This window comes from Cryptomeria japonica, chromosome 6 (genome assembly GCF_030272615.1).
Source record: "Cryptomeria japonica chromosome 6, Sugi_1.0, whole genome shotgun sequence".
Taxonomy (NCBI): domain Eukaryota; kingdom Viridiplantae; phylum Streptophyta; class Pinopsida; order Cupressales; family Cupressaceae; genus Cryptomeria; species Cryptomeria japonica.
The window spans coordinates 461,092,104-461,108,525 of record NC_081410.1 but is presented as its reverse complement, the minus strand read 5'-3'; the positions used below and the strand labels follow the sequence as shown (position 1 = coordinate 461,108,525).

General features: G+C 36.1%; 1 protein-coding gene across 2 annotated transcripts in view; it reads left to right on the top strand.

Moving 5' to 3' along the window:
• The window catches only part of LOC131051001 (uncharacterized), a 205,305-nt gene that overhangs the window by 101,708 nt on the left and 87,175 nt on the right, over positions 1 to 16,422 (top strand). For both annotated transcript variants that reach the window (XM_059207432.1, XM_057985323.2), the window contains exon 8: positions 1,730 to 1,843. In XM_059207432.1, the coding sequence (XP_059063415.1) occupies positions 1,730 to 1,843 (114 nt within the window). The remainder of the gene's footprint in view (positions 1 to 1,729; positions 1,844 to 16,422) is intronic.

Sequence of the window (16,422 nt, the reverse complement as noted above, 5' to 3'; positions counted from 1 at the left end):
TTATATTAAAGGGCAGCCAGCAATCTTTAATAACTTATTATATTTCTGACTCAGATGTGCTAGTTTAACCTCTTAAAAATGGGCCACAACCAATGACTATCTAACCTTAAAGATTACGAAAGATTGCTCTGCAATAGTTCAGAGAGTTGGTCGGTTTCCTATATACAATCAAAGCTGATATAAAATGTAAAGGTGGAAGTGATTTTCTAGGTCAGTGCCAAGCCTTATATATTTTTAAATGATGTGTACAATCCTTTCTACTAGCATTCAAACATATTACCTCAAATATGGTGCACACAGGTCTCTGCCATATAAAAATACTAAAACTCCTGCGATATGAATGAAATTTGCCTTCTTATATCAAGTAATCAACTTCTTGTCCAATAAGGATAAGTCTCTATTTATTTAGAAATAGAACTGCATACAAGCTCCATGTATGGATCAGTGTCTCTTTATTTAGAAATAAAACTGATTACAAGCTCCTTGTGATGTCCCCAATCGGATTTATGCAAAATTATTCTCTAACTTCTGATTTAAACGAAATAATTGAAATGAACAGCCTCTGATAATTCTGATTATAAAATACAAACCCTAGTTGCCTATAAATCAGAATTTGCAAAATTGAAAACTCTAGGTAGATAATCTCTTTGAAAACCCTTGAGAATTTATTTATTTTTATTTGCCAAAAGCTGATTAGAAATTTACAGGCCATAAATGGTTTTTTTAATAATTTTTCCACTTGTGTACAAGGCTGTACGCTCCCAAGATGGCAATAGTGATGGGAAATGCTGGTGATGACTGAAAATGTTGATCCTTATCACCAATCACAAAAAGAAACCCTGAAATGTTGTGCCAGCCTTCTAAGATGGTACAGCTAGCTGGTAACTGTATGTTACTGATTTTGGTATTGGTTTGGGTTTGGGTTCACTGGTTTGGTTTGCAGATTCGACCAAAAAAGTTTTTGGGGTTGGATTTGTTTTGGGTTCATGGGTACAAAAAACATATATTATATATAGCCTAAAGTAAGAAAATTTAGAGGTAATATACATATTTTCTAATATTAATAATGTACAATAATATTTATAAATATACAATATTAATAATAGATAATATGTAATAGAATAATAAAATTATAAAGGAACCAAAAACTTTGCAATTGTTGAATCCTAGCGAAGATGTGTGACGGCGATGTGTGGTGCAAGTAGTAGGTTTTGGCAGTCGACGAGAGCACTCTGCGGGTGAGGCTCAGAGGTAGCCGTTTGGAATTGCTGCTGGTTGAAATGGTGCTTCTAGGCTTTCCTCTTAGCAACTTGGATTGGGTTTGGGATTGGGTTTGTTCTTAGATTGATTGAAAAAAAGAAGTGTATCTATGAATTTGTCATGAAATGTTTATCTCTATCATACACAACTTCTAAGAGTGAGATCCTTAGTTATCTTCAACCAACATCTTTTTGGAGGACTGTACTGCCTTCTGTGGAATCCTCGTGTGGGATCTTTATCACGTAGTCTTGGGTTTTCGTTAATGGACTTTCTTATGTTTTACCTTGTTTGAGCAAAAAATCAAAGGGAATAACTATCCTAGGGGTTTTGCTTCTATTTTGATGCTAAACTTAAGATCACTCACAGTTAGTTTCCCTGATTAAATTAGAGAAAATTCTATTCTTATTGAAGTTGAATTCTTGTTTGCTAGACACTAATTATGTTTTTTAAAATATATTTGTGAATACAGGGTTCTGCTGAAAATTCTTCAATTCCCCTTATTATTATAGCAACAGAAGATACAATTCCATCTCTTCAATTGAATTTTGAAGATCATGATTATTTTGGCCTTGAGGAGGAACAGGTAGAACTATTAGTCTCTGTTATTTACATAATCACCTTCATCCTTGAGTACTCTCTGTTTTGTATTATTTCTTTTTGGTATTTTGCATCATTAAGGTTATTTTTAAGTGCTACTTCAACTCATTTAGAAATGCCAGAACTTCATTTTTTGTGGGTGGAAATTCTAGTGCTAGTTACAAAACATCATAGATAATCATAATAAAATGTCCTAAACTTGATTTAAAAAATTAAAGGCATGGTATATTAACATTTTCAGACCTTCTCTTGGAGAATGTATTTACAATTTCTATAAGCGTTCCAGCAAAGAATTTTTCTACTAGGAAGGGTTTCTTGGAATTACCTTGCCATTTGAGAACTCTAGGACATTAAAAAGGAGAATGGCCTATAATCCATTAATTTTTCAAGAAATTTTTCTAGTCGTTCCCTAGAGTATTATAATTTATGACCCTATTATCAGTCATGTTTGTTTCCACATGTAGCTGAAGAAAGTGGGAATCGATTGTGGATGGTAGGCATTAATTAATGCAAATTCCTAATATAAATGGTGTATTGGTGGTTCTGATTTGTAATACAAATGGGCATAATTGTGAGAGTTTGGGAGATGGCTAGGGACTTTGGCTTTCTTGGATCTGATTTCAAATTTTCAAGTACTAGTTTTCACCCTTTTTGTTTACTTTGGTAATGAATGATTAACAAGGTTACTCTGAATTATCCCTTCTAAAGATTTCTGGCAATTTATCCTGAAATATTTAAATTTTTTTCAGATGCAAGATCTAGATTAACAAATGCTGATTGAATTTTTGTTGCAGTCAAAATGAAACTACTAAATTTATTATGTGAATAAAATATTCAAAAATATTATTTAAATCATTCTTAATAATATTTTATGAAATTCACATAAACCAAAAACCTGGCACAAGTTTCAATGTTCCCCTGTCTAGGCTGGGGGGCTGGTCAAAACTCCCCAAAATGTCCAAAATCTGATTGCTACCTTTTTATTTCAGCACTGACATTTTTTAATCCCCACATCTCCATACAAAATGATTTCCATTTTTTTTGAGATTACAATTACTTTTTTAGACATTCCTTAAGTGTTTGCATGTGGTGGCTGGTATGGGAGGGTCCTTTTGTGACCATTTCACACATCACCCCATCGCAAATGGGGACCCCCTCTTTTGCTTTCAGTTTTAGGTTTTAGATAGGTTTGGCAGTAGTTAGATCCTTTAGATTGAGTGAGGTTGAGTTGATTTGCTCCTCAACACCTTGGATATGAACGATATATGATGATCATATCATTTGATCATCATCATTAGAGATGAAGACAATGAATGCAGGTACGAAGATCAATCATGGGAATCAAGATGATATGTGCAAGATAGAGGCTTAGACCACATGAAAAGGCTTTTGATAACGATGAATGACTCTTTGAGTTGGCAAGGTGAGTGCTACTACTCGTGGAATTAAGCAAGTTTGAGTCATTGTCAGTGACCCCCCAAAACCCTGCCTTGCCTTAGCTCACAGGTAGTGCCCCCTCAAAAGACCGACCTCTTTCAGTTAGTGGGGTATGAAAAGTACGATCTCCTTCTTGCACAGTCAATGACCCCTTGAAAGTCTGATCTAAATGAGGAAGCCCTTTTGCTTATTAAGATAAACATGTCTAAGGGTAAGTTTTAGATGTTCGATGAAATTGAAATGATTGAGTAAGCAAGGCTAACATCTTTTTTTCACAGTCAGTACCCCCTCAAAGGCCCGACCTCTTTCAGCCAATGCTTTATAAAATCCACGACTTCCTAGGATGACTGTAAGTGCTTGGTAAGATCCCTGCCCAAGGATAGAAGAAGATGTCTTAGTCAATGATCATGCTAATGGTGAAGGGAAGATCAATTCAAAGCGTCAAGTATGATAAGGGAAAGATCAAGGTGGATCATTAAGAAGTTTGAAGGCATTGCCAATGCTCCCTAAGAAGCCCGATCATCCACAGTCAATGCTCCCCTAAAACCTCGACCACATTTAGTCAATGCCCTCTCCAAAGTCCAATCTTTTTGTCTCACAGTCGATGCCCCCTAGAAAGTCTGATCTTTTTGCCAGTCAGTGACTAAGCAAAAGTTCAACCCCTCATAGTCAGTGCCCGGGTAAAAGTCCAACCACTTTTGGTTGATGCCCATGTGAAAACCTGAACTTCTTGTGCTTATCAAAATCAGCAATGAGGAAGATGAATTTGAGCGCTTGTGATCAAGGAGGGGCCCGCCTACAAAGTTAACGTTTTAATTCAAAATTTGAAAAGGTAATACAAGTCAGCCTTTTGTCTTGAAATTACCAAATGCAAAACATTAAATGAAAAGAAGCAAGTTGGCCTAATTTAATCAAGAGACATACCATTTGATCTCTATAAAGATAGGATTGATCATTTCATTTGATGAATCAGCGATCTTACATTGTCAAGAGGCAGCAATCCCATTCAATCAAGGCGAACTCATCATAAAGACTCAGCGAATTCTCCATTTGCCAAGCGAATTACTATCCAAGGACAGCGCATTCATCATTGACAAGAGGCAGCGATCTCATTCAAGAAAGGCGAATTCACCTTCAAGGGTTAGCGAATATATTGCTGCAGACCAGCGGTCCTACATTATCAAAAACAGTGATCGGCATCAATAATCAGCGAGTTAAAGGATCAACATCAGCGTTTACCAGCATCAATCACAGCAATAGCGCATTGAGACAAGGTCAATTTTGCCAAATTAAAGGCTAATTTGAATTTACCAGTCAGTATAAGACTCATTTTCAGGTCTGAATTGTTGATACATGATAGCTTCGGTAAGATAAATGATTGAATGATAGATAAGTGAAGTCTCTCATTCAATCATCTATCTCATCGATAGACTATGATAAGACTTCATTTATCATTCCTTTGTCTGATGATTATTATAATTGCTCTTCTATATGTTATTGCATTATCGGTTTTTCTTATACCAATAATGATGATCGTATGCATGATCATTCAAACTTATGTTGATATTTACATATACGATCTTGCTGTGATCGTATTCCTTGATTTGTATATATATAACCTTGCAAACAAATCCCGATTAATATCGGGTTCTTAACCAATGCATAAATACCGATTAGCATCGGTCATAATTCGTAATGCACAAACACCAATTAGTATCGGTTGTATTTGTTAAATACATTCACACCGATTGGTATTGGTAAAGTACGATTATGGTTTTGAAAAGGCACGATCAAGTAATATCTTGATCGGCCATGTCTAATAGACATGACCGGTCAAGGTATTACTTGATCCCCTTGCTTGCATATATATATATATACCGATCGGTGGATGTTTGAGAATCATTGAAATTATTAATGCTCTCTCTCCACCTGCAGCATAGAATATAATAATCAGATTTATTATATAGTGAATTGACAATTACATGAAAAATACAATAACATTATATATCTTGCTCATTGAATAGAAAATTGAAAACATTTACATGGTATCAGAGCTATAGTAAAATCGAACCTGTGGCTTTTCAATTTTGTGTAAAATTCAAGTCAAGAATATATCCAACATCACATTTCTCCAAATGGCCAGCACTATCAGATTCGAAGATAGACTCGGAGGAGGCGATGATTTCTCAGCATGCAAGTTTAGAGTTAAGATGATTCTAAGAGAAAATAAAGTTGAATCATTTGTAAAAGCTGAAACTACAGAACCTTAGATTGAACCTGACAAAGCGACATGGATAGAGGGAAATGAAAAAGCCATCAAAATCATAGTTGATGGGGTGAGGAATAATATTATGCCCATTATAAGGAAACATGAAACGGCCTACAACATGTTCAAAGCACTTGAAGATGCATTCGAGATATCCAATGCAAGTAGAACCTTGGCTTTAAAGAGAGAAATAAATCATATAGCTATGATCAAAGAGAAGTCAGTCAATGTCTACTTCATGTGGATATCAGCCCTAAGGGATGAGCTAGCAACCCTTGGATATGAGATCCAAAGCAAAGAATTAACACTCATTGCTCTAGATGAGTTGCCTAGTATATGGGAAACATTCGTCCAAGGCATCAGTGCATGGGCTAAATATCCAAAGTTTGAAAGGCTAAGGGCAGACTGTCTCCAAGAAGAATCAAGGTTAAATAAGAAAGGGATCAAACAAAAGAATATAGATGAAGATCTCCAAGTCCTAAATACAAACTCCAATAAGAAAAGCAAGAAGAAACAATTTAGGAAGAGGAAAGGTCATCAAGGCTAGAATACCTCCCAGAAGGATCTCTCTCATATTCAATGTCACAGGTGCGACAAATTCGGGCACTATGTTGCTAAATTTCCGGAAAGAGCTAAACAACAAGCCACATTTGCCAGAACTGGAAAATCAAAGGGAGGAGATGACTCCGAGAAGTATGTGTTAATGCATGATAGCTTCTGTAAGATAAATGATTGAATGAGAGATAAATGAAGTCTCTCATTTAGTCATTTATCCATACGATAATTATGATGAAAAACTTAAAGCTATTAATCCTTCATTTGATAACCATTCTTCATTTGTATATGATCAATCTACTTAGTTCGATCAAATGCTTAACTATCGATAATCATCCTATAGCATTATTTGTCTTCACCGATTATTAAATCGGGCTAACCAATGCAATCTGATTTATATCGGTTCACATATTTAATAGTAAACAAATGATTATCGGATTAACCAAACACCGATTAGTATCGGGTGTTAATATAAGCTTGCACCGATTGATATTGGGTTATGTATGCATCGATTAATATCGGGTGGCAAGGTAAAGAAGCACTGATTGGTTTCGGGCTATTAAAGTTAAGCATACACCAATAGTTATCGGTTGTTAAGATAAACATACACCGGTTGGTATCGGTTGTTAAATATGCACCGTTTGTTATTAATATGATTAGCAAAGGGGCACGATCAAGTAATGTCTTGATCGGTCATGACCGGTCAAGGCATTGCTTGATCGTACCCAGCTTGCTATATATATCAAATGGCATTTGTGAGAAAGGACATCGAAATTAATAAATGCTCCTCTCACCTGCCATACAAAAGAAGATAGTCAGATTTATAATATAAATAGTTAACACATAGAACAAGATAATATCAACTAGAATATAACTTGCATAGTGAATGGAACATTGAACATCATTTACATGGTATCAGAGCCAGGTTAAATCGAACTTGAGGCTGTTCAATTTTGCGGAAAATTCTAAACAAGCATATATTTAACATCACAACTCTGTCAATGGCTAGCGCTATCAGATTTGAAGATAGACTCGGAGGAGGTGATGACTTCTCAGCATGGAAGTTCATAATTAAAATGATTCTAAAAGAAAATAAAGTCGATTCATTTGTAAAAACTGAAATTGAAGAACTTGAGACTGAACCTGACAAAACAACTTGGAGAGAGGGAAATGAAAAGGCCATCAAAATCATAGTTGATGGGGTGAGAAATAATATTATGCCCATCATAAGGAAACATGAGACAGCCTACAACATGTTCAAAGCACTTGAAGATGCATTTGAGATATTTAATGCCAGTAGAACCTTGACTTTGAAAAGAGAAATAAATCACATAGCCATGATAAAAGGAGAATCAGTCAATGCCTACTTCATGTGAATATCTACCCTAAGGGATGAACTAGCAACCCTTGGATATGAGATCCAAAGCAAAGAATTAGCACTCATTGCTCTAGATGGGTTGCCTAGCATATGGGAAACATTCGTCCAAGGCATCAGTGCAAGGGATCAATCTTCTAAATTCGATAGGTTAAAGGTTGACTGTTTGCAAGAGGAATCAAGGCAAAATAAGAAAGGGATCAAGCAAAAGAATATAGATGAAGATCTCCAAGTTCTAACTACGAACTCAAACAAGAAAAAGCAAACAGAAACAATTCAGAAAGAGAAAAGGTCGTCATGGCAAGAACACCTTCAAGAAGGACCTTTCTTAGATTCAATGTTTCAGATGTGACAAATTTGGGCACTATGTTGCCAAATGTCCAAAAAGAGCTAAGCAACAAGCCACATTTGCCAAAACAGGAAAATCTAAAAGGGAAGAGGACCCTGAGAAGTATGTACTCTATTCAGCACTCACAAACCAAGCATCAAACAAAGTTAACTCCTGGGTGATCGACAGTGGCTCATCCAGACATATTACAGGATTCAGAGAAGTGCTAGACTCCATGAAAGAGGAGAATGATGAGGAGGTAACTATCGGAGATGATTCTACACATCCAATCAAAGGAGTTGGAACCTGCACCATCAAACTAAAGTCAGGTGTATCATTACAACTTAAAGGAGTACTATATGTTCCAGGCATCAAGAGAAATCTAGTCTCAATATCAACACTGGAGGAAAATGGATACAGAGTAACCTTCATGGACAACAGAGTATTGGCTTGGCCAAAGAACTCATCCATCAAGAAAGCTAAAACGATTGGTCAAAGACAAGGCTACCTGTATGAGCTATGCACAGAACCCAACTTAGTCCTAATTCATGAAACTACAGATGCTAATGAAGTCTGGCATAGAAGACTAGGCCACCTAAATTTTAGAACTTTATCATCAATGGGAGACCTTGTCACAGGTCTACCTAAGTTAAAGCAATATCATTCAGGGGCATGCAAAGGATGTGCCATAGGTAAAAATACTAAGGGTGCTTTTCAAAATAGTACTAGGAAAACAAGTAATATTTTAGAGTTAGTTCTGTAATGTCCCAATTTATGAATTCCTAAGATTTTTGCCTAAATTCTGAATTTGCAGTGAGACTTCTTTTTATTCTAGTGATCAGTGACGACAATTTTAAAACCCAGCCATAATTCTGATATAAAATGGATATTATTTTAGACCCACCATAATGCCTATGTGGAATAATATATCTTTACCACAATATAGTCGATACCAGTATGCAAATATAGGTAGATATCGAACTTATAGATATTTGGATGGACTATTGAGATAAGGTGCTGACGTAAATAAATATTCGTTATGATATTGACTTGGTAATTAATTTCCTCAAGAAATGACAGCTATGAGTATGTAGCAAATATTATCGCTATATGCTATTATTTAAATATGAACTTTATATTGATCTGAAGATGAGAGGATGATCGCTTCCCTGGTATCTCTTCTTTATGTATGTATATATATTATTTATTGCTGATCGATCTGATCCCTTATCGATGAGTATCCTGCTCCTGGTGTGATAAGTGAAGAATGCAAGTGGGGTGCCTTTCCTGATGTTTGCTTATGCCCCTTACGCCACCTTGGTATGCCTTAATGGTAGTCTGCTCTTAGAGTGCAAATCTGAACTGGATTAAAAATAAGGAAAAAATACCCAACTCCCTGCCCCCGTTTGTGAGGATATGATCTCCCTTAAATATGTGATGACAGGTGGTGACAGTGAGGAGTTGTATCCCTTCCTCAATTGTGGCCCTTCATAAATGTCTAATTACACCCTTAGTCATTAGTTGTTAGTTTATCTTTAATCCAATTTCTCTATAAATCACATGATAAGGCATTGGTCTTTAATTCAATGATGAATGGTTATCGTGCCTCTTCATAATTAATCTATCGATCATTAACATAACAATATTCTTAAATTACTGACAAACGGCAGATTATTGTTTGTCTATCATAAGTCGGGGTGCTGGAAATGATTTGATAAAATCGAAGGATTGCTCCTCTATGGATTGGTTCTCATGCTCTTCATGCCTTGATCGATCGATGATCCTTCTTCTCTCATTTATGGCGGTGGTTTATTGCTGATGTATTTTGGATCTGTTTATTATCCTAGGATGCTTGGCCGTAGATCCTAGATAACATGCTGCTATGATATCCTTGATATGTTGATCATTTTGCTAATGGTCTTGGGGTCTTCCTCACTCAGATCAGGTGTAGGTGTATTACATAATACTGGACTCATCTTCGATGCAATTCTTCCAACGATGCAATGATATCTATTGTTGTTGTTTGTGATTATAATCGTTGTCTTTGGTATCTTAATTCATGGCTTATGTATACTGACGATCGCTGCATTAACACACATTCATTCTATTTGCTGCGTCTATGGTATTAACACAGTTGATCTATCTTCATTGCTACTTTGATGATTAATTGTAATCTGTATTGCCCATTAACAAACCGCTGTTATGTGATTGCTGCATATCGTACCATATTGGATATCTTCTTAGACTAATCGAGATTTAGTCTTATCGATTGTGTATGGAGGGTAGTCTGTTAATATTGATGGATATATAACTAACCGATTGTTTGATGCTTAAGTCTTTGTCTCATTATTTAGTCGGTGCTTTAAACCCCTTATGTAAGATGTGTCTTATAACCGCTCGTTCTTCTTTGTTGATATCAATTTGGCATATTGTTCATGTATCCTAGTTATCTTTACTCATATGCACTCACCGGGTATTAATTTTATTATTATTATTTATTTATATTACTTATATTATTATTATTTATAATTAAGCAATATAAATTTTATATTAAATTTTATTTGTTATTAATAAATAATGATCATATATAACATAAATAATAATCATAACAAATAATAAACATTAATAATTATATATTAGAGGAAAATCGTGAAGTCTCATAAATGAGACGATTTTCCAATATTATTAAATATTAATTAATAAATGTTTTAATTCGTATTTATTTAATCACAATAATCCAAATGTCCAAAAGGGGTTATGACAAGTTCATTCTGATGTATGTGGACCCATGTCCACACCTTCTTTGGGGGGATTTTTGTATTATGTAATATTTGTTGATGACTACTCTAGGAAAACTTGGATCTACTTTCTGAAATGTAAAGAATCAGAAGAGATCCTTAATAGGTTTAAAGAATTCAAATCATTAACAAAGAACTACTTAGGAAATAAAATTAAAACCCTAAGAACTAATAATGGGGGGGAATACACCTCAGAATTATTTAAAGAGTTTTGTAAAAATTCAGGGATTAAGAGGGAGTTAACAATACCTTATAACCCTCAACAAAATGGGGTAGCTGAGAGGAAAAATAGGACAATCGTTGAAGTTGCCAAAGCTATGATTCTTGATCAGATTCTAAATGTCAATCTTTGGGCAGAAGCAACTAGCACTGTTGTATATATTCAAAACAGATGTCCTCATCCCATCTTGCAGATAAGATCCCTGAGGAAGTCTTTACTAAATCAAAACCAGATATTAGCCACCTTAGGATATTTGGATGCCCTGTCTATATTCATGTACCTAAGGAGAAAAGATTAAAATTAGAACCTTCTGGAAAAAGGGGAATCCTTGTAGGATATAGTGAAACCTCCAAAGCCTACAGGATATATATACCTAGCCAAAAGAATATTGAACTAAGTAGGGATGTGATCTTTGAAGAAGACTTAGCCTTCAAAAGAGTCCAAAGCTCTCTAGACCCTGAAGTCTATATCCCTACCCCTAGCATAGATAAAGATCGTACTCCTGAGCTTCAGAGGGAGAATCTTGAGGAAACTATATGTGAAACTCAAAGTCCACCTAGAGAAAACCTCAAGAAAAGACCACTATGGGCCACAAAGTCTGTAGCAAAAGCTCAGAAGTTTGTTGCTCCCTCAGGGACCTTCAGGGAAAGAAAAAGGCCAAATAAATTCACTAGCTATGTTGCCCTTATGAATGATCTCTCTAAAGCCAAACCAAACAATGTATCAAATACACTTGAACATCAAGTATGGAAGGATGCCATGTCTGAAGAGTTTCAGTCCATTATTAAAAATGATGTTTGGGAGATTGTTCCTAGGCCAACTAAGAAATCTGTTGTTTCATCTAAATGACTTTTCAAGATCAAACATGCTATAGACGACAGTATTGAAAAATACAAGGCCAGATTTGTAGCTAGAGGGTTCTCACAAAGGGAAGGAATAGATTATGAAGAAACTTTTGCACCTGTTGCTAGGTATACATCAGTTAGAGTTGTATTAGCCATTGCAGCAGCAAAGGGGTGGAAGGTACACCAGATGGATGTTAAGACAACATTTCTAAATGGTGAGATCTTAGAAGAAGTCTACCTCGAGCAACCTGAAGGGTTTGAAATTTATGATGCTGAGTCTTATGTGTGTAGACTCAAGAAAGCTCTCTATGGGCTTAAAGAGGCTCCTAGGGCTTGGTATGAAAGAATTGACACCTATCTCTCAGGACTAGGCTTCTCTAAGAATGATGCAGATCCTAATCTCTACTACAAAAGAAATAAAGGTGATATGCTAATAATGATTTTATATGTTGATGACTTATTAATCACAGGAAATGATCACCTTATCGATCGATGTAAGAAAGATCTATCCAAAGAATTTGATATGAAGGACTTGGGACTCCTTCATTACTTCCTAGGATTGGAAGTATGGCAGAATTCTGACAACATTATACTCAACCAAGGAAAGTATACCTCAGACATTTTGAAGAGATTCAGAATGCGAAATTGTAGGCCTATGACCTCTCCTATGGAAACCAACTTACATAAACTTAAAGAAGCAGCAGCAGAGTCACAACCCACTGACCCTACTCAATACAGACAGATGATCGAATCTCTGATGTACCTGGTAAATACAAGGCCAGATAGCTGTTATGCAGTTAATGCTCTAAGTCAGTTTATGTGTGGACCTAAGGAGATACACCTGGTTGCAGTAAAACACATTATAAGATACCTACAAGGTACCCTAAACCTTGGTCTCAAATATGAGAAAGTTGATATAGACCTACATGGATTTACAGATTCAGATTGGGCTGGAAGTGTGACTGACAGAAAGAGCACTTCAGGGTGTTGCTTCAGTCTAGGTTCAGCTATGATATCTTGGATCAGTAGGAAGCAGTCTTCCATAGCTCAAAGCTCCACCGAGGCCGAATATATTGCAGCTTCTATGGCTGCCCGAGAAGTAGTATGGCTTAGGAAGGTGTGTGTGGGGTTGTTTGGAGAGCCTATGAAACCCACTGTTATACATTGTGACAATCAGAGTTGCATAAAACTTTCAGTAAATCCAGTGTTCCATGACAGATCCAAGCATATTGAGATTCCATACCACTATGTGTGAGATATGGTAGACATGAATGTGATTCAATTAGAATATGTTTGTACAGGAGATCAAACTGCAGATATTCTGACCAAACCTCTTTCTTGAGTGAAGGTTGATCACTTCAGAAAAGGTTTAGGTATGATAGAAAGGTAATTTGCTTTGTATATCTGTATTTGCATATCAATAAGATGTTTAATGTGTTAACTTCTTTGTCATGATAGGACATTTTGGATTTTATCCCCTGGGTTTATATCTAAGAGGTGACGATCTTTCAAGATAATGAACACTTGTATGTAGACATTATAAGGTGACGATCTTATGATGTCCAAACCAGTTATCATGCTAGATCTCTGGTGTGTCATGCATGTGCCATGATTGTGTTGTGATAAAACATTTGTATAAGGTGTTAGTGCACGTATCACAACTTGGATAAGATGAGAATTTAATCCTTCTCATATGATTATCCTTAAGTATTGCGCGTTTAGGCAATATTGATATCAGATGCTTAGGTGATATCCTGTCATCACAAGATTGACGTGATGGACAATTGTATCACGTGTTTAGGTGATACTTCATATCATGTGATTAGGTGATATGATTTTCTAGAGAGTCAGATTGTGTAAAGAATGCTAACTATCATTTGAATTATGATGCTTGATATATTTGCATTTATCTTACCTAGCTAAGAGGGAGTGTTAATGCATGATAGCTTCAGTAAGATAAATGAGTCTCTCATTCAATCATTTATCCTATCAATAATTATGATGAAAAACTTCAAGCTATTAATCCTTCATTTGATAACCATTCTTCATTTGTATATGATCAATCTACTTAGTTCGATCAAATGCTTAACTATCGATAATCATCCTATAGCATTATTTGTGTTCACCGATTATTAAATTGGGATAACCAATGCAATCCGATTTATATCGGTTAACATATTTAATAGTAAACAGATGATCATCGGATTAACGAAACACCGATTAGTATCGGGTGTTAATATAAGCTTGCACCGATTGATATTGGGTTATGTATGCACCGATTAATATCGGGTGGCAAGGTAAAGAAGCACTAATTGGTTTCGGGCTGTTAAAGTTAAGCATACATCGATAGTTATCGGTTGTTAAGATAAACATACACCGGTTGGTATCGGTTGTTAAATATGCACCTTTTGTTATTAATAGGATTAGCAAAGGGGCACGATCAAGTAATGTCTTGATCGGTCATGACCGGTCAAGGCATTGCTTGATCGTACCCAGCTTGCTATATATATCAAATGGGATTTGTGAGAAAGGACATCGAAATTAATAAATGCTCCTCTCACCTGCCATACAAAAGAAGATAGTCAGATTTATAATATAAATAGATAACACATAGAACAAGATAATATCAACTAGAATATAACTTGCATAGTGAATGGAAAATTGAACATCATTTACAGTATGTACTCTACTTGGCACTTACAAACCAAGCATCAAATAAGGCTAACTCATGGGTGATCAACAGTGGCTCATCCAGACACATTGCAAAGTTTAGAGAAGTGCTAGACTCCATGATAGAGGAGAATGATGAGGAAGTGACTATCGGAGATGACTCTACACATCCAGTCAGAGGAATTGGAACCTGCACCATCAAATTGAAGTCGGGCTTATCATTGCAGCTTAAAGGAGTACTCTATGTACGAGGCACCAAGAGAACCTAGTCTCCATCTCAGCACTAGAGGATAATGGGTACAGATTGACCTTCATGGACAACAGAGTGTTGGGTTAGCCAAGGAATTCATCCATTAAGAAAGCTAAAACCATTGGTCAAAGCCAAGGCTACTTATATGAGCTGTGCATAGAGCCCGACCTAGCCTTAGTCCATGAAGTTGTAGATGCTAATGAAGTTTGGCATAGAAGACTAGGTCACCTGAATTTTAGAGCTTTATCATCAATGGGAAACCTTGTCACAGGTCTACCCAGGTTAAAGTAGTATCACTCAGGGGCATGCAAGGGATGTGCCCTAGGTAAAAATACTAAGGGTTCTTTTCAAAATAGTACTAAGGAAACAAGTAATGTTTTAGAATTAGTCCACTCTGATGTATGTGGACCTATGTCTATACCCTCTTTAGGGGGATTCTTGTATTATGTAATATTTGTTGGTGACTATTCTAGGAAAACTTGGATCTACTTTCTGAAATGTAAAGAATCAGAAGAGATCCTTAATAGGTTTAAAGAATTTAAATCACCAACAGAAAACTCCTCAGGAAATAAAGTTAAAACCTTAAGAACTGACAATGGGGGGGAATACACCTCTGATTTGTTTAAAGATTTTTGTAAAAATGCTGGGATTAAATGGGAGCTTACTATACCTTATAATCCTCAAAAAAATGGGGTAGCTTAGAGGAAAAATAGGACAATTGTAGAAGCTGCCAAAGCTATGATCCTAGATCAGAACCTCAATACCAATCTTTGGGCAGAAGCAACCAGCACTGTCGTGTATTTACAAAATAGATGTCCTCACTCTCATCTTGAAGATAAAACTCCTGAGGAAGCTTTTACTAAAGTAAATCCAGATATCAGCCATCTTAGGATATTTGGGTGCCCTGTTTATTTTCATGTACGTAAGGAGAAAAGATCAAAACTAGAGCCTTTTGGAAAAAGGGGAATACTTGTTTGGTATAGTGAAACCTCCAAGGCTTACAAAATCTATATACCTGGTTAGAGGCATATTGAACTTAGTAGGGATGTAATTTTTGAGGAAGACTTAGCCTTCAAAAGAGCCCAAAGTTCCATGGAACATGAAGTCCATGTTCCTGCCCCTAGCATAGATGAAGATCCTATCCCTGAGCTTTAGACAGAGAATCTTGAGGAAAATGAACATGAAATACGAAACCCACCTAGAGAAAATCTCAAGAAAAAACCACTATGGGCCACCAAAACTGTAGAAGAAGCTCAGAAGTATGCTGCCCCTTCAGGAACCTTCAGAGAAAGCAAAAGGCCTAACAAATTCACTAAATATGTTGCCCTCATGAATGATCTTTCAAAAGTTGAACCTACCAATGTGTCAGATGCACTTAAACATCAAGTATGGAAGAATGCCATGTCTAAGGAATACCAGTCCATTATGAAAAATAATGTTTGGGAGATTGTTCCTAGGCCAGCTTGAAAATCTGTTGTCTCCTCCAAATGGCTCTTCAAGATCAAACATGCTGCAGATGGCAGCATTGAGAAACACAAGGCTAGATTTGTAGCCAGAGGGTTGTCACAAAAGGAAGGAATTGATTATGAAGAAACCTTTGCACTTGTAGTCAGATATACCTCAGTAAGAGCAGTCTTAGCCATTGCAACAACAAAAGGATGGAACGTACATCAGATGGATGTAAAGACAACATTTCTTAATGGAAAGATTGCACAAGAAGTATATCTAGAGCAACCCGAAGGGTTTGAGATTCATGATGTAGAGTCTCATGTGTGTAAACTCAAGAAAGCTCTTTATGGGCTTAAACAGGCTCCCAGGGCT